General features: G+C 42.2%; 1 protein-coding gene and 1 non-coding gene across 3 annotated transcripts in view; one reads left to right on the top strand and one right to left on the bottom strand.

Moving 5' to 3' along the window:
• CHEK2 (checkpoint kinase 2) overlaps nucleotides 1–17,991 on the top strand; it is a 30,682-nt gene that overhangs the window by 4,083 nt on the left and 8,608 nt on the right. For both annotated transcript variants that reach the window (XM_028528511.2, XM_036014738.1), the window contains 8 exons: nucleotides 286–410; nucleotides 529–676; nucleotides 2,300–2,390; nucleotides 8,541–8,649; nucleotides 10,490–10,543; nucleotides 14,365–14,426; nucleotides 15,993–16,092; nucleotides 17,776–17,862. In XM_028528511.2, coding sequence (XP_028384312.1) covers nucleotides 286–410; nucleotides 529–676; nucleotides 2,300–2,390; nucleotides 8,541–8,649; nucleotides 10,490–10,543; nucleotides 14,365–14,426; nucleotides 15,993–16,092; nucleotides 17,776–17,862 — 776 coding nt within the window. The remainder of the gene's footprint in view (nucleotides 1–285; nucleotides 411–528; nucleotides 677–2,299; nucleotides 2,391–8,540; nucleotides 8,650–10,489; nucleotides 10,544–14,364; nucleotides 14,427–15,992; nucleotides 16,093–17,775; nucleotides 17,863–17,991) is intronic.
• LOC114510453 lies at nucleotides 8,336–8,440 on the bottom strand. Its single transcript, XR_003685637.1, has one exon. It is a non-coding gene; the product is annotated as a U6 spliceosomal RNA (small nuclear RNA).

Raw genomic sequence — 17,991 nt, 5'->3', positions numbered from 1 at the left:
TAGAAAATTATTATATTGTAAGTATTTTCCAGATGATTAAATCTGGAGGACTTTCAATGACCGCTTGTTATGTCATGGTTATGTATAAACCATAATTTATTAAACTCAGTGTTGGAAAATTTTTGTTTCTTCTCATTTTTAATCTTAGAACATCTTGATAAACGAATCTATCATTTTGATTGCCTTCTTAAGCTGTTTTCCTACTAGTACATGTTATGAACAGTTTTTAAAGGTGTTTGATACGTGACATTCAACAGCTCTCCGGTGTGTGCTTTGGTGTTCCAGAGTGCGTTAATGACAACTACTGGTTTGGGAGGGACAGAAGCTGCGAATACTGCTTTGATGAGCCACTGCTGAAAAGAACAGATAAATATCGGACTTACAGCAAAAAGCACTTTCGGATTTTCAGGGTAGGTGACACATAACCACATATTTGGAAGAGCTGGTAATCTAGTCATCACTCTTCGATATCTTCCCATGATAACTCCCCTCTGTTAAAACTTTGAAATCAAATGTTCTCTGTTTCAGGAAAAGGGTCCTAAAGACTCTTACATCGCTTATATAGAAGATCACAGTGGGAATGGAACCTTTGTAAATAGAGAACTTGTAGGGAAAGGAAGACGCCTTCCTTTGAGTAACAATTCTGAAATTGCACTTTCGGTGCCGAATAATAAAGGTAACTCATTATTTTATGGTTATTGGATTCTTTTTCCTCCCATAAAAAGGAACATTGAGCCCTGACCAGTGTGGCTCAGTTCGTCGGACATCATACCACAGAGCTAAGGGTTGCTGGTTCGATTCCCAGTCAGGGCACGTGCCTGGGTTGTGGGTTTGGTCCCCAGTGGGGGTGCAGACGAGAGACAGCTGATCAGTGTTTCTCATATTGATGTTTCTGTCTTTCTGTCTTCCTTCCCCTTTCTCTATTAAAAAAAAAAAAGGGAAATGAAAATTGACATTGTGTTCTTTGTAGAATGCTGAGGGAGGACCCCCCCCCCCACAATTGGAATTACCTTCTAGAGGGCAGACCCCTTGTAATACAGGCTTCCCCCACTAGGTGAGTGTTCTAGGAAACCATCTGTATTAGTGTACCAGCTGGCGTTGTTGTGAGAGGCTGAATTTGGCTTCAGTGAATTTTTTTGAAGACAACACGTTTGCCCATTTCCTGGTGGGTGATATACAAGCATACCTGCCCACACCACACTGAGTGTTCAGCAGATTTTGACCAAAAACAACATGACCCACATGCCCCACCCTCCCTGTTCACCCGATTTCACCCTGAACAACTTTTTATTATTTCCCCGGATGAAAAATGTCCTCAGAGGGAAACATTGTGCAGGTCTGGAAGAGGTGAAACAAAAAAAGGCAGAAACACTAAAAGGCATTAAAATCGATACATTCAAAAACTGTTTTGAGCCCTGGAAAAAAGTCTTGATAAGTGTCTTGCATCAAATGGAGAGTACTTTGAAGGTGACTGAGGTTTAAACATGTAAGAATTAATACACAATTTAAAAATATATTTTATTATTTTTAGAGAGAGTCGAAGGGAGGAAGAGGGGGAGAAAACATCCATGTGCAAGAGTCACATTGATTAGTAGCCTCTCACACACCCTCAACTGGGGACCTGGCCTGCAACCCAGGCATGTGCTCTGACTAGGAATTGAACTGGTGACCTTTTGCTTTACAGAATGATGCCCAACCAACTGAGCCGCACAGGTCAGAGTAAGTAGGGTGGTTTTTTTGTAGTTTTCTTTTTCTGAAATAGAGCATGAATAATGGAGAAATAAGGGGGAATTTTGGGGGAAGTGCTATTTATTTAACTTTACAAGTAGGTTCAAGATGGTTTGCACAATAAATACCAATCTATAAAGGTGTAAATGGCTAAAAGAAGATAATTCTAGTGTGATAATCTATGGCTTAATTTTTATTGGGATGTTTATTGCCTCTAACAGTTTTATCTAGGCTGAAACTTACTGCTTTCAGGTTCTGGTCTTTTGTAATCTGCATAGGTATTCTATATTAATGCAATTGATTAATATTCTGAGGTCCTGGAATAAGACTTATATTTATGTATGGATTTTATGCACTATAGTGAGAAAAGTCATTGAAGAATGACTTTTGTCACAGTTTTCAATAGCTTCTATGATATGTTTTAGCCTAGCTAAATAATTTCTGTAGGGTTAGGTATTAAGTATAATTAAAACAATCGTCTTATATTTCAAATATTAACTAAAGTTTAAGACCACTCATCTTCTCTTTATCTAATGAATTAATGAGACCTATTTCTGCCATTTTTCCCTAGTTTTTGTATTTTTCGATCTGACTGTGGATGATCAATCAGTTTATCCCAAGGAATTAAGAGACAAGTACATCATGTCAAAAACTCTTGGAAGGTAAGTTTTTTTTCTTGTGGAAATTGTACTTAATTTTTTTTCTAAACATTTGTCATTGCTTAACATCAGTTTTTTTGTTTCTGGTTATAGACCATTCATTATGTATTCATGATATATTTGTAGGTCACTGATTTCTTATAGGTGTGTTATTGATTTATTTTTAATGTGATCATTTGAAACAAACAGTTTTTTCTTATAAATTTTATCTGTTATAATTTTTTAAAAGAAGTTTCAGTGAGATACTATTCACATACCATGCAGTTGATACATTTAAAGGACGATTCAGTGATTCTTAACCTCCCGAAAAGAAGTGTTTACTGCAATTTTGCCCCACTCAGAACTTGTGACATCTTGGGAAGTAAAATGAAACTGACCATTGAACAGGACAAAGTTCTCAAAATATTTGATCTGAGGACCCCAAAGAGTTTTTTTGTTCATGTGTCTTAAGTCTATTGATATGTACTGTATTAGAAATTAAAATGTGGATGTTAATATTTATTCATTAAAAATAAATTCACTTATGTTAGGATAAGTAACATTAATGAAAAATAATTATTTTCAAAAAGATTGAGGAAAAGGGCATTATGTCACATTTTGTAAATCTTTTTGCTATCTAGCTTACTAGAAGATAGCTAGATCCTGATATTTGTTTCTTTTTTTAAATTATATTTTATTGATTATGCTATTACAGTTGTCCTGATTTTTTCCCCCTTTGTCTGCCTCCACACTGCACCCCCCACTCCCTCAGGCAGTTCCCGCACCATTGTTCATGTCTGTGGCTCATGGCTGTAAGTTCTTTGGCTACTCCATTTCCTATATTGTGCTTTACGTCCCCATGGCTATTCTGTAACTACATATTCGTACCTCTTAATCCCCTCACCTCTTCACCCATTCCTCCAAAGCCCCCCTACCACCTGGCAACCATCAAAATGCTCTCCATATCCATGATTGTTTCTTTGTTCTTATTTACTTAGTTTGTTTTTTAGATTCAATTGTTGATAGATATGTGTTTTTTTGCCATTTTATTGTTCATAGTTTTGATCTTCTTTTTCTTAAATAAGTCCCTTTAACATTTCATACAATAATGGTTTGGTGGTGATGAACTACTTTAGTTTTTTCTTGTCTGGGAAGCTCTTTATCTAGCCTTTGAGTCTAAATAATAGCTTTGCTGGGTAGAGCAGTCTTGGCTCTGGGTCCCTGCTTTTCATGACTTTGAATATTTCTTGCCAATTTCTTCTAATCTGCAAACTTTCTTTTGAGAAATCAGCTGACAATCTCATGGGAATTCCCCTCTAGGCAACTAACTTCTTTTCTCTTGCTGCTTTTAAGATTCTCTCTTTATCTTTAACCTTTGACATTTCATTATGATGTGTCTTTGTGTGGGTCTCTTTGCATCTATCTTGTTTGGGACTCTGTGCTTCCTGGACTTGCATGTCTATTTCCTTCACCAAATGAGGATAGTTTTCTTTCATTATTTTTTCAAGTGGACTTCCAATTTCTTGCTCTTTCTCTTCTTCTTCTGGCACCCCTATAATGCAACCGTTGGACCTCTTGAAGTTTGTCCCAGAGGCTGTTTACATTAACCTAGTTTTTTTGGATTTTTTTTCTTTTGTTCTGATTGGTTGTTTTTTGCTATCATATATCTAAATTGTTGATTCTCAGCTTCATCTACTCTGCAGTTGTGTCCTTGTAAATTGTTACTTATTTCGATTAGTGTATGCGTAGTTTCTGACTGGATCTTTTTCATGCTGTTGAGGTCCTCACTGAGTTCCTTGGGCATCCTTATACCCAGTGTTTTGAACTCTGCATCTGATAGATTGCTTATCTCCATTTTGTTTAGTTCTATTTTTGGAGTTTTGATATGTTCTTTCATTTGAGCCATGTTTTTTGTCTCCTTATTTTGTCAGCCTCCTTGTATTTGTTTATAAGTATTAGTTAGAGCTGCTTTGACTCTGTCTTGGTAGTGTGGTCTAATGCAGTAGGTGTCCTACTGTAGGGTCCAGTGGTACAGCCTCCCTTATCACCCAAGCTGGGTATTCAAGGTATGCCCTTCATGTGGGCTGAGTACACCCTCCTCTTGTAGTTGAGCCTTGGTTGCTGTTGGCAGATCACTGGGAGGGGTTTACCCAGGCCAGTCACCTGCAAGGATTGGCTGTGACTACCAACCACCAACCTCTGCCCTCCATGGAAGATCAGCTGTTCAGGGGCAGAGAGGCGTTGCTCCAACGTGTTTTGTAGCTGTCCACTGGGGGCGCTGGCCCTGGGTGGTGCAGGCCATGGTCAGCCCCCACCTGTGTTTTGCTGGGCTTGGAAATTCCCAAGCAAAGCCAAGCTGTTAATTTAGGCTGGCTGCTGCTAGTGCTGTGTCTGGGGTTCACTGAGGCCAGCTATTGTTCTTTGAGGAGATTTAGGAAGTTGTGAAGCAGGAGCCAAGATCAGTCATTCATAGGAAAAGCAGCCCTCGGGTGGCCCATAAATTGGGTGGGGCTGAGTCTCTGGGGATCTCCAAGGTGGGTCAAACAGTGCTAGCCAGGTTGATGGAGTCTCAGATATGGTGCCAGCCGCTGGTTCTAGTTTTTGGAGGGAGGTGGGGGTTAGAAAAGGGACAATGGCCTCTGCTTACCTTGATGCCAGAGACTTCAGTTCTTCCCTTTATGCCACTGGTGCCTTTCAAACTGCTACCCCAGTGCTGGAGCCCGGAGGCAGTGGACCTGAGTAGGCGAGTATGTATGTGGGTTCTTTACGAGGAACTGTTTGGGTCTATAGCAGTTTCTTCTATGGACTCAATCCCTGCTGGGTTTTGCAGCCAGAAGTTGTGGGGACTTATCTTCCTGGCACTAGAACCCTGGGCCTGGGGGCCTGGTGTGGGTCTGGGTATCCCCAGTCCTGAGATACCCCTCCCAAATTTTTATCCACCACACTGTGGGTCCAGTTCATTCAGTGTCTGGGCCCTTCCTACCAGACTGGAGGATGTGGTTTCTTTAATTCCGCAGTTGTCAGACTTCAATTCCATTCAGTTTCTGTCGGTTCCGAGAGATGGTTGTTCTGTAGTTTAGTTGTAATTTTGACGTGATTGTGTAAAGAGGCGAGCCATGTCTGCCTACGCCACCGATACTTACTTCTTTATTCGGTCTGTTTTGACATCGTGTGCCATGTAGCCTTTGGAAAACTATATATAGTTAAGAGAGAATGAAAATGAAAAAGGCAAGTATGTCTTAGTTTTATTCTGAAAATAATTTTGACTTTGTAGACACCTAGAAAGAGTCTTGGGGGCCCTTTAGGGGGTTCCCTGATCATACTTTGAGAACCACTTTTTTAGGAAAGGTATTCTGGATACCTTTACCACATTCTACAATGTCCTTCATCCTACGATTCCTTCCCCACCCCAAATACCTTTCTAACCTGTTGATATTTTTAGTAACATGAACATAGAAAATAATGGAAGAAAATAATGGAAGGAAATCATCATCCGTATTCCTGCCACACAGAATCAAGCACTGTGTACTCTTTATGTCCATCTATGAGAAATATTTTAGCTTATGGACATTAAATTCAATAACTCATTGTGTTTCCATATTTGCTTTGGCTGCTTGGAAGCTCATAGCCAAATTTGTGCCTGCCCTTAAGAAATAATATGGGACTCTTATTTTTTTCTATGGGAGGATTCAACACACATCCTCTAACTTGTAGCAGGTGACAGAAACTTAAATGAGTCAGTTAAGAAATTTATTTGCTCTCGTAACTAGGAAATACAGGGGCACAGCTGACTTCAGGCATGGCTGGACCGGGTGGCCTTTGAGCTTTATTTCACTCTTGAATTCTGATGTTCGACTGGGCTTTGTCTGGGGCTAGAGCTGAAGGCTCCCACAGTGTTGTTGTGGCTGTGGCTTGGTCTCTTGATTCAGCTACAATTTGTTGCCCACGTATAGAATTGCTGTCTCTGTGCAGCAGGGAAAACAGCTTTCAGGAGTTCAACATTCATGTTTTGTTTTGTTTTTCTTCTAGAAACCATAGCGGAGAGAATTGTTTCTCTCCCAACATCAGCATTTGATTCCAGGGACAACCCTGAACAACTTAATTTTACTTGTCTACCCCATATTCTAGTAGCGAGTGTTGTACTATTACAGGCACTCCCCTGCGCTCAGGGAAGACTTCGCAGGCAAAAGGTGACTGTTACCAGCAGAAGGGGAATCGGAAGATGGTTTGAGCATTTTAAATGATAACAGTTACCTGGACCATCACGTAGGGACAGCTCCTTTGATTTGGCAGTGGCTACTTTAATCTGGCACCAAAAGCGCAAGCAACAACAGGAAAAAATATAGGTATATTAGACTCCATCAAATTTAAGAACTTTCTGTGTATCAAAAGACATTGGCAGGAGAGTGAAACAACTCACAGAATGAGAGAAAATATTTACCAATCATATATCATAAAGATTTCATACCCAGAATGGAGAATTCAACTCAAAACAAAAAGAGAACCCAATTAAAAAATGGGTCAAGGATTTAAATAGACATTTCTCCAATGAAGATACACAAATGAGCAAAAACCACATGAGAAAATGTTTAGCATCAGTAGTCACTAGGGAAACGCATAAACATAGTGAGATACCACTTCACACCCGCTAGGATGGCTGTGAGAAAGCAAGGGAAAATAGTAAGTGTGAGGATGTGGTGAAATTGGAGTCCCCATACACTGCTGGTGGGAGTGTAAAATGGGGCAGCCACTGGGGGAAATAATGTGGTGGTTTCTCAGAATGTTAAATATAGAACGTTGCAGCTCTCTTCACAATAGCCAAAAGGTGGAAATAACCTGAGTGTCCATCAACAGTTGCATGGGTACACAAGTGTGATGTATCCATACAATGCCATGTTATTTAGTTATAACAAGCAATGAAATACCGATACACATGCTACAATGTGAATGAATCTTGAACACCCATGCTAGTGAAAGAAGTCAGACACCAAAAAGCTACAATATTGTGTGATTTTATTGTCAATAAGATATTTGGAATAGGCAAATTCGTAGACAAAAAGCAGATTATTGGTTGCCAGGAACTGAGGTCAGAGTGGAGTGAGAATGAATACTTAGCAGATGTAGGTTTCCATTTGGGCTGTTAAAATTGTTCTGGAACTGGACAGGGGTGGCGGTTGTAGAACACTATAGATGTTCTTAGTACCACTGAGTTGTACACTTTGAAATGGTTACAGTGCTAAATTTTATGTTATGTACACAATACATACACAATACAGTATGCAATAAAAAAGAGATCTTGGCCAACGCTTCATGCCACCCAAACTCATAATAGTTCTAATGGTCCACTTCAAGCACGTAATGAATGATTGGTGTTCAGGTAGGTGTGACCTTGGGCTGACCACACTTTTGGAGAATAGCGCTGACATGGGATTAATGAAGTACTGGGTGGCATCCTAGGTTTGCATTCCTCCTGTTTTACAGTATCCCAATCCATTGTAAATCTTTGAGAGCTCGCTGCAAGCTCACTGCAAGCAGGTTAATTGTGTAGAACTTTTGGTTTCCTAGGTGTTGTAAGTTTATTTAGGGTACAATTCACAGCATCAACTAACTGCTCACGCACTTCCTTCGAAGGCAGAAAATAAGACAGAAATGTGTTGATGAAAATAATTAATTTGCAGAGATTGTTTGCTGTAACTTGTTTTAGGCACTTATTTTTGACTAGGACTTTGTTTTGTTGGGTGTTTCTCTGATCTCTGGGATAAGGCACTTCTCCTTGTCCTGAGTGTCTTTATGAGAAGGTTATTGTCTGGGTTGCCAGTGGGACCGACTGTATCAGCTTAAAACGTGCAGTTTGGAGCTGACCTGGTGTTGGATGGTCCACATTCACTTACGCCCTTGCCATGTTATGTCGGTGAGGTTTCACCATGTTCATAAACAGGAACAGTGGAAGGATTGGGTATGCACTGCTTTTGTGTCCTTGTGTCCTTGTGTGGGTGTGTGTGATCCTTGTGCAGGGGCCATGCTAATTTCTGTATTGTTCCAATTTTTCAGCGTATGTGCTGCAAAATGAGCACTGAACCATCTTTAACTTGCAATAGTTGAGGTGAAGTCAGGAGTGGTGGGTCTCTTGATTAAAAGCAGTCTAACGATCACTTTCCATGTTTTTCCCTGTAGTGGGGCCTGTGGTGAGGTGAAGCTAGCGTTTGAGAGGAAAACGTGTAAGAAAGTAGCCATAAAGATCATCAGCAAAAGGAAGTTTGCTATTGGCTCCGAGAAAGAGGCAGTAAGTACCTGTTTTTGGCTACTCAGCTGTTCTTAACACTTCTTAATTTCCGAGAATAATTTTGGAGCGGTTATTTTCACTGTCAGGATCAATGTACTGCTCAGGTGTGTGAATTTGTGTCAAAGATCATTGACCATTTTTGAGCGTACTCAAGTAATCTAGAAACTTATAATTTGGTTCTGAAAAATATTTGGTTGCACTTAATAATGTGCTAGCAGGAAGTTGGATTTTTAGTCTTCTATGTTGTCACAAGATTGTTTTTACAATAAATGGAAGGAAATTAGGGGGAAAAGAACCCCAGCCATATATATCCCCCACCACTGTAAACCACAGCTGTTTTCAGTTTTCTTTTCCTTTTCTAGCCTTTGTTCGTATGAGTTTGTTTTTAGATGGTCGAAATCACATTGTATATACAGTTTTGTAGTCTGCTTTTCCATACGAACATGAATGCATAAGCTTTTGTGTCCTTTTTGATGGTCAAGTCTCTATTTCATCAACTTTATTGTAGTTTGCTCAACCATTTCTCTGTTTGATCAGTTAGATAATTTCTGATTTTTTGCACTTCCCAGTAATGTGGCAATGGCTACCTTCATGTTTATAGATTTTTAAAAATCTTAATTAAATTACTTTACTAGTTCCCTTTGCATACTAGCCATTCGTTTGATTACATTTTATATAATACATTCTTACTGTGTGAATGAAATGGCCAAGTGTATTGGTCTTTTAACAGATGACTCAACACAGTGATGTAAAATGTGGCCCGTAATCACGTTTTCCTTTGTGGCCAGCTGTTTCTGGCTATTATACTTGAACATTCCTTAAAGGTGAAATTTTTTTTCCCCCTAAGACAATGCCATTCTCATACAGCAAGAGGAATTTCCTTTCTGTGTTCCTTTTGCTATAGATCTTTTCCCCTGTGATTCTGGATTTTGTTCCCCATTTGGTGGAGAAAGATTCTTAATGACTTGCTGCAAAATTTTAGTTCTTAATTTCATCTTTCAAATCGTTTTGAACTCTTTTAGACCTCTCTATCATCAGAGCACACCCTGACTTAGTAATGAGTTTAACGGCTTACAGGAAGAGGCAGGCTTTTAAAATTAAACATCTGGGTTTCTCAGCTGAAGTCCATTTTACATAAATATGTAATTCTATATCCTCTGTGCTCGTGGAGGGTGTAGCCCATGAGGTTGAGTAACTTGATTCATCCTTTTGGAATTGCAGTGGAGAACAGCTTCGGTGCCCTGAAGCTTCCTCTCGTTAAGAATCTCAATAAATATGTCAGCCTGCAGTTGAAATCGAAACCTGTGTCTGCTGTAGTCTCAGATATTTGATTTGACGGTTTCTTAATATAGTTTAATTACATAACCTTGTTGTTTGCGGATTTGTTTGTTGTATCATTTTTATGACTGCGAACAAGTGCATAGCTAATGAGACAAGCAGAACTTACCGCGTGAGCATGAGAACAGTGGGAACAGTTGTTTCGGGCTATGGGAACTGGAGCAAGTGGCTTCCTTTCTCTGAGCCTCAGTGGCTCTGCCTGTAAAATGGGGATTATTGTGGAACCCAGTTTACTTGGGGATGATGAGGCTTACGTGAGATGATATTTTTAAATAAACAGCTTGGTCGTTTATTGAATGCTTCCTATTTGCCAAGCACTTTACACAGTGATTTCACGTGAGTTGTTTTAATCATTATCCTGAGGGCTTTGATTTCTCTGTGTGAGTAGAGCTGGGTTTGGAACTCAGGCAGCCGTTACTCAACAAAGTTTAACTGTGAATATTTTCTAAATATTGGCTATTATGATTATTAATAAACTCTAATGTTATTTTATTTATCCAAGGATCCGGCTCTCAATGTTAAAACAGAAATCGAAATTTTGAAAAAATTAAATCATGTGAGTATTGCTGTAAAATATGGCTCATACTTAAAATCATTTATCTGAAAATAGGGGAGGAGTACAAAGCATTTTGATGCAATAAAGCTGGTGTTGACCTGGGTTCTGTAACTGTGTGTGTATACACATGCATACAGGTGTTTACCTGTCATTTACCCTGAACTTAAAAAAAAAAAGATTTTACTGGTGTTTTAGACAGAGGGGAAGGGATGGAGAAAGTGAGGGAGAGAAACGTCAATGGGTTGCCTCTCGCACTTTCTCTGACCAGGGACCGAACGTGCAGCCCAGGCTTGTGCCCTGACTGGGAACCGAACTGTGACCTTTCGCTTTGCAGGACAATGCCCAGCCAGCTGAGCCACACCGGTCAGGGCTACCCTGAACATTTAAAAGGACAATACTGTGTAAAGATTTCATGATTAAATAATTATGTGATATTTACGCCGAATTAGTTCTTGAATGGAAGACATAGTCAATCTCCTAAGTTTTATATCTTACAGGGACTTTGTCAGTTGGTTATGTTTGGGAAGATAATGCTATTTTGGTAAATTTGGTTTGATTATACCTGAAGTTTTAATACCTCTAAATACCTTTTGATGGTGCTGATTGCCATTTTCCTCAGTTGGAGTAAACCAAGTAAATCCAAGGGTTTCCAAATATGGATGACAATACCCTGTCCTTAAATCTGAATACATGGTGTCAGTGTTAATCGTTTCTATCGTTTTGTGCACTGCTGACCTTGTTACGATGGAAAGTTAAAGATGTGAAAAGAGAAGGTTAGGGGTGTGGGACCAACTCCATCTGCCTTGTAATTGTTCTCTCTGTTTCTTCATTAATTCATGAGCCCCCCTGAAGTCCTGTGTGAGGTGCACACTGGAGTGAAATTTGAAACAAGACCTCCAGTCTGTCTAGCTAAGGATGATCTTATTTTGATCCTTAACATCCAGACAACAAAAAAATTTCTTCTCCCTTCTCTCACCTCCTCAGATCCCCCAAACAAAGAGAAACTAAGACCAAAATCACTGCCATCAACACAACAATTCAACTCGTGGGTGGATTGGAAAAACCCACGAGACTCCAAGCAGCTGACCCTCCTGCTCTGCTTTCTTCTAATTCCCTTGCAGCTCCTTTCTCTTCTCTGAACTCCCCTTTCCCAAGGTATCTGGAATCTCTTGTTAAAGAGAGGAGCCCTCTAACTTGGGGGGTGGGGTTGCCTCAAACATACCCCTAAGGTAAACACTTTGAATGCCCAGAGAATTTTCTGTGATGTCGGAGGGTCCCCAAACATGACGTTTATATAAGTCCAGTGACCACTGCAGTCGAGAGGAATTCAGAACCCTGTAAAAGGTCCTACTAGATATTAATTGGCAATGTGCAAGGAAGGGCACATGGAAGCCCCTGGGGATTCGGTATGGGCTCACAGGTTCATTGTGGGAACGACGAACAGAGCCTGGTAGCCCAGTAGAGCCTGGCCTTGGGAGTCAGGCACTGACTCGGTCAGCTGTCAAACACATTGTGTCAGCCTCTCTTCTGGTGGTGAGCACGCAGGGACTCGACCACGCTTCCTCTCGTGTGGCCTGGGTCTGGTGGAGAGACGGACCTGGGTTCCCATCCCATCTGTCACCTGGCAATGAGAAGGTCATTTCACTTTTCAGAGTGATGGACGCAATAGGAGTACTTAACCTTGAAGGTCAGTGTGAGAATGAAATGAGATGTACTTGTAGAGCTTTTAGCACAGAGATTGCACTTGGGCAATGATAGAGATCTGTAGTTCCTTAAACTTTTCCCTGTATGACCTAAGTGGAGGATCGAGGTTAGTAGCCTCTAGTTCCTGAGAGACACTTTCAGCTGTGCCAGCTCTAGCCAGTGACCCCGGGGACTGCTTTATGCCCTATTAGCTCCCAGCTACGCCCATTCCCAGGTGGTCAGTGCCTATGAAGAAGCCAAGCAGAACCAAGAAGTTGACTCAGCCGACGCAGTGCCTGGGGAAAGGAGACGTGTCTGTGCTTGGTGGTAGTTTCCTGTCTCTGCCCTCCAGAAGCTCACAGCCTGGCGGGGAGACAGATACTGAAGATGCAGGGTGGGGAGGCACAGGCCGGAACCACTGCTAGGTGTGTGGATGCATCGTGAGGGGCACATTTTAGCTGGGGCCCGATGCCTGAGGCCACATCTGCCCGGAAGGCTGGATCACGAGGCAGGAGAGTTGCACAGGCAAAGGTGTGACACTGGAGAAGAGCACAGGGAATCCAGGTGACTGGGGAGCTTTGTGGCCCGAAGAGGAGGCTGCGTGCGACATGGAGCGGGAGATGAGATAGAGGCAGGAAGGCCTTGCTAATAATCCCTCGGAGAAGTTCGATTTTAGCCTCTAGGTAGCACAGAACAAAAGGTTTTCTTTTCTGCCTTGCCACTTCTTCCTTCTCTCCCTCTGGAGGCTCTCCTCCCTTCCTGTCTTTAAATATTTTAAAGTCATGTAATATTTGACACATGTAATCAATGTAAATTATAGAGCAAACCATTAGGATGAACACCTTTGAACTCACCATTCAACTGCAGAATGAAAACTTGACCATACAATTGAAGCACTTCATACTCTTTGAAGTCTCTCACGACTTGCCTTTTCCACCTGGCATTATGTTTCCAAAACGCACCGTGCTGGGAGAAGCAGGGGGCATTCAGTCACCGCTATATAGCAGTTCACCATGGGAAGGTGCCACTTGGGGGGGGTTTAATCAGAGCAGTGCATATGGAGAAATGTGCTTTGTAGAGAGATCAGTCCGACAAGTTTTGTTACTCTTTAATCTAAAATCCTTATAGCTTTTTTCCCCTTAGTTCTGTTAAAACCACAGTCATCCTCCTTGCTGGGGCGTGGGGGCATGTCCCTGATAGATGCCATATCTTTTATATCTCTTAACCACTGAGCTCTACTGTCTACCCTTTTTTTTTTCTGTAAGAAGCAAAGGTTTGCTTTCGAGGCATCAAATCATTGTATTAAATATGCACTGTAAGCTACACAGTACTATTCTTTAATGTTACATGCATCTGCATTGACCAGAGTCACAAACTATCAGCCATCAGCGTGCGTCTCCCTCACCCCACAGATGTGCTTCAGAGTTCTTATGAAACTGGAATTTCCCTTGAAAAATGGGAGGAGCCCTGGCTGGTGTGGCTCAGTGGATTGAGTGCCGGCCAGTGATTGAATCAAAGGTTTGCTGGTCGGATTCCCAGTCAGGGAACACGCCTAGGTTGTGGGCCAGGTTCCCAGGAGGGGGCGTGCAAGAGGCAACCACATATTGATGTTTTTCCTCTTCTCTTTCTCCCTTTCCTGCTCTAAAGATAAATAAATAAAATCTTAGGGAGGAACAAAAAGAGACAAATCGAAAGTTCTTGTCCCACAGCGTTCCCATTACCCTGTGGTTCCAGTCACACAGAGCTGAATAACCTGCTGTCTGTCCGTGTTGCTGGGCACCCACCTGGCCTGCTTTCCATTCTTGCTACTTGTCAGGCCCCTCCAGGGTATGTCCTTGAGCACCGATGCTCTGGGGCAGTGAGCAGGAGGGCTGGGAGGACACCAGGCTTCCTTCCGTGGTGCCATCCTTATGTGTGAAACGTGAACCAGTCTCGCCAACGTGGTGGGGCAGCAAGTTTCTTGTATGTTCTCACTGAGGAGCCACATCAATTCTGTTCTGCCTTCCCCGCATGTCCCAAGGTGGGGCCAGATGCTTGGTCTTGGCCTCCCTGATCCCCTGGGCAAACGCTGTGAGTCCTGCTCTTGTGGTTTTCCTCTTGGGAGCTTCTCACTAGTTTTCCTCTTTTCCCTCTTTTAGCCTTGTATCATCAAGATTAAAGACTTTTTTGATGCCGAAGATTTTTATATTGTTTTGGAATTGTAAGTAGTAAGCTTTTAAAAAAAAACTTGTTTCAATTTAAATGCTTATTTAAAGACTAAGGCTGGCTTGCGTTTCTCCTCCTGGGGACCCTCAGCGTACGTGTGTGACGGTGGGGCCCACCAAGTACGTGAGGGGCTTAGTGTCATATCTGAAACCCCTCCAGTGTGTTCAGAGGAAGGCAGCTCAGAGGTTCCAGGCCCTGGATCTGAGGTCTGGGTTTCGATCCCACTCTGCAGGTGACTAGCTGACTGCCCACGGTTAGTAGACTTCACCTCTCGATCTCATTTTCCTGGTATTAAATGGGGTAATAGTGATCTGCATTCATAGAGTCGAAAGGATGAAACTCTATGAAGCCCCCAGCAGGGCACCTGGCACACGTAGGTGCTCAGTCACTGGGAGATATTATTACTCGGACATACCTGCCTTGGTGGGCTTGTCTGCTTGGGATCACAGTACCAGGTTGCCTGGCCACACCTGAGGATCTTCGAGGTGCTGGTGTATTTCAGTGGCTCTAGCGTCCTATTTTATTTGGTGTGATCAGAATAATTTTCTGTCTCATTCCTGGAAGAGGCCTGTCTGATGTCCATTCCTGCATAAATATGTAGTGTTTCTGGGAGCAGCCATTGTGGCAGACAGGCAAGACTTGGCTTCCGAGTGGCTATGCAGGTTGTCTGCTAAGATTATACAGTGAAGAGCAGTCTTGCTCAGAGCATTGGGAGAGACTGGACAGCCCTCGTGGTGCTGGAGGGGATATCTGCTGCTATTAAATAGAACGTTACCTGACTGACTGGGTCTAGTTAAAACAGTTTAATAGTAGTAATAATACAATGACAGTAACGGATACTAATTAAGCACTTAATATGAGCCAAGTACTGCTCTAAGCACTTTACATGGATCGAGTCATTTAATCTTTATAATAGCCATCCAGGTAACTTACAAGTTACTGGCGGGTTACTGCTTTTAGCCCCACTTTACAGTGAAGGAAACTGAGGAGCAGAGGGATTGAGTAACCTTGCCAAGCAGCTGTGCTGTGCCACATACGTCAATTATCTCTTAGTTTTTACAACAGTCCTCAAAGTAAGTGGGATCATCCTTATGTTTTGGGGAGGCAGAGTCAAATATCAGGGAAATAACATAACTTGGCCCAAAGCCCCCCAGCTGGGAAGTTGCAGAGCTGGGGTTTAGACCCCTCATTATCTGGTTGTGTCTACTGCTGCTGGCTGCTCTGCACCGGTCTCAGAAAACCCTGGCGTGTGTGATTCAAGTGCAGACAGACTCCTGGGCCCTGCCTCCCATCCAGCGAGTCAGGTTTTTAATAGGTCGCCAAGTGTCTCCAATGCCCACTACACCCCCTTTCCATCTTTCCTTGTTTCTTAGTTTCCATTGGGGACATCTTCGTTGTGGTTGAAGTTTAGTGCCGCATTGCCTTTACGATGGAAGTCAAGGGTGAATAAATATGGCAACTCTTTGCTTGTCTTAATGGGTTTGCTTTGTTTGTATTATTATTGTCCACCCAAGTGAGTTTCCCTCCAGGCATGACCCCCTGCTTTGCCTGTGTGTTTCAGGATGGAAGGAGGCGAGCTGTTTGACAGGGTGGTGAGGACTAGACGCCTGAAAGAAGATACGTGCAAACTCTATTTTTACCAGATGCTCCTGGCTGTGCAGGTAAGAAGCCCACAGTGCCTCTGACAGCCCACTTTCTCGTCGGCAGAAAGTGAGGGCCCAGGGATGAAAACTTGGAGAACAGAGTCTGTGTGTGTGTGTTATTTGTTCTGTTCTTGGCAAAAACATCTCCTCCTTTGACTCAGATGAGAAAGCTCTTGCTGTGAAGCTTAAGACAGAGTAAGAAAGGGAGTTAAAGAAATAAACACATGGTCCCACAAATCTTCTTTTTAGCTCGGAGGTATTTCTGGAGGGGTATTGATCTCTACTTCTTTCTGATCCTTTTCAACTCCCCCCCGCCCCTTACCTCTCGGTGGAGGCAGAGCAGTTATAAGGATAAGGTTGGCAAGTTAGGGTGATTGTGACAGACCGCTTCCCGGTGGCCCAGCACTGGGTGTCCCCTTCACATGCTGCGTCCTGCTAACTGCAGCAGGCAGGCCAGCCTGTGCACTGCCCTCTCTTTATTCCGTGAAAGTGCTGAGCGGAGGAACGGCTGATGGCGTGTTGCCTGTGTCGAAGAACATGCACTTTCCCAAACCAAATTTGGTTGTGGCAATTCTCAGCCAAGGTTTCTTCCCTTGAAAACCTACTCCGTGCATGAGATGTGGTGATTGGGACCAGCTCTCGTATTAAGTGAGGATTGAGGGAGATTTTCCTGGGGCTTATGCACCTGGGCTTACCCTCCCTGGGGGCTTCACTGGGTCCCATTCCCAGGGCAAGTGTCTTGGAAGAATTTTTGTTCTAGCCCAGGGATAGCCAGAGAAAATGGAAGCCCCTAGACAACTAACCAGTTCTCTTTCTTTATGACTTACTTACTCCTTTATATTATACCAAGACGATTAAGATGAAATGAGTACAGATCAGTGCACGTGGGAAATTGCTTTCTTAATGAAATATGACAGTGTATAAAAATGAATATACAAAGAAACATCAACATATTACAGAAGGCCCCCAGCCTTCTGTAGATGGTTTGACTTAAGATGAATTTGTTAATTCTGGGTATTTAAATAGAGTTAACTTTAAAATACTATTCTTGGGGTTGGAATAACCAAATGTGTTATTTTGGCGGAATTTTTATGGTTTACTTTATAATATGGCCTTCAAACTATATCACTGATTTATATTTTTATTGATGAAATTGACACCTTGCTCTGGCTGGTGTGGTTCAGTGGATTGAGCGCTGGCCTGTGGGCTGAAAGGTTGCTGGTTCTATTCCGGGTCAGAGCACATGCTTGGGTTGTGGGTCAGGTCCCTAGTTGGCAGTGCGTGAGAGGCAACCGATCTATGTTTCCTTTGCACATTTTTCTCTCTCTGTCTTTCTCCTTCCTTTCCCCTCTCTCTAAAAAATAAGTAAAATCTTAAGAAAAAAAAGAAATTGACACCTTGTGTTTGAAGAGTGAAATAAAATGTGCACTTATTAAGTTGTCCTTTTCATTTTTGTACTTTTCAAAAGATTTTCTTGAAAACAAATTTGTTTATTTCTTAACACTAACCCCCTTACCCAGTAGTTTTCTATGATTTGGGGGACTATGTTCATATTTGTGAGTAGCATGGCTTACAGTTTCACCCGGCAGACGTAAGGTGTGTGTGTGTGTGTGTGTGTGTGTGTGTGTGTGTGTGTGCTGTCGTCTCTCCTCACATGCATACTCGATGAAATCTAAGGGTCACACCTCCCTTTCTGTGTAGTATCTTCATGACAATGGCATTATACATCGGGACTTGAAGCCAGAGAATGTTCTTCTCTCATCTCAAAAAGAGGACTGCCTTATAAAGGTAAGAAATTTATGTTCTGTGTATGGCTATTCCAGCAGATTCTTGTTCAGAAGCTGTGTTTGCAATCATCAGGTAACAAGTAGGATCATAAAAAATTTGAGAATTTGGTCTTTCCACTTTCAGCAGTTA

This window comes from Phyllostomus discolor, chromosome 13 (genome assembly GCF_004126475.2).
Source record: "Phyllostomus discolor isolate MPI-MPIP mPhyDis1 chromosome 13, mPhyDis1.pri.v3, whole genome shotgun sequence".
In the NCBI taxonomy this organism is placed as follows: domain Eukaryota; kingdom Metazoa; phylum Chordata; class Mammalia; order Chiroptera; family Phyllostomidae; genus Phyllostomus; species Phyllostomus discolor.
Note: the sequence above shows the minus strand (reverse complement) of the source record. Positions and strands in the feature narration are given on the sequence as shown.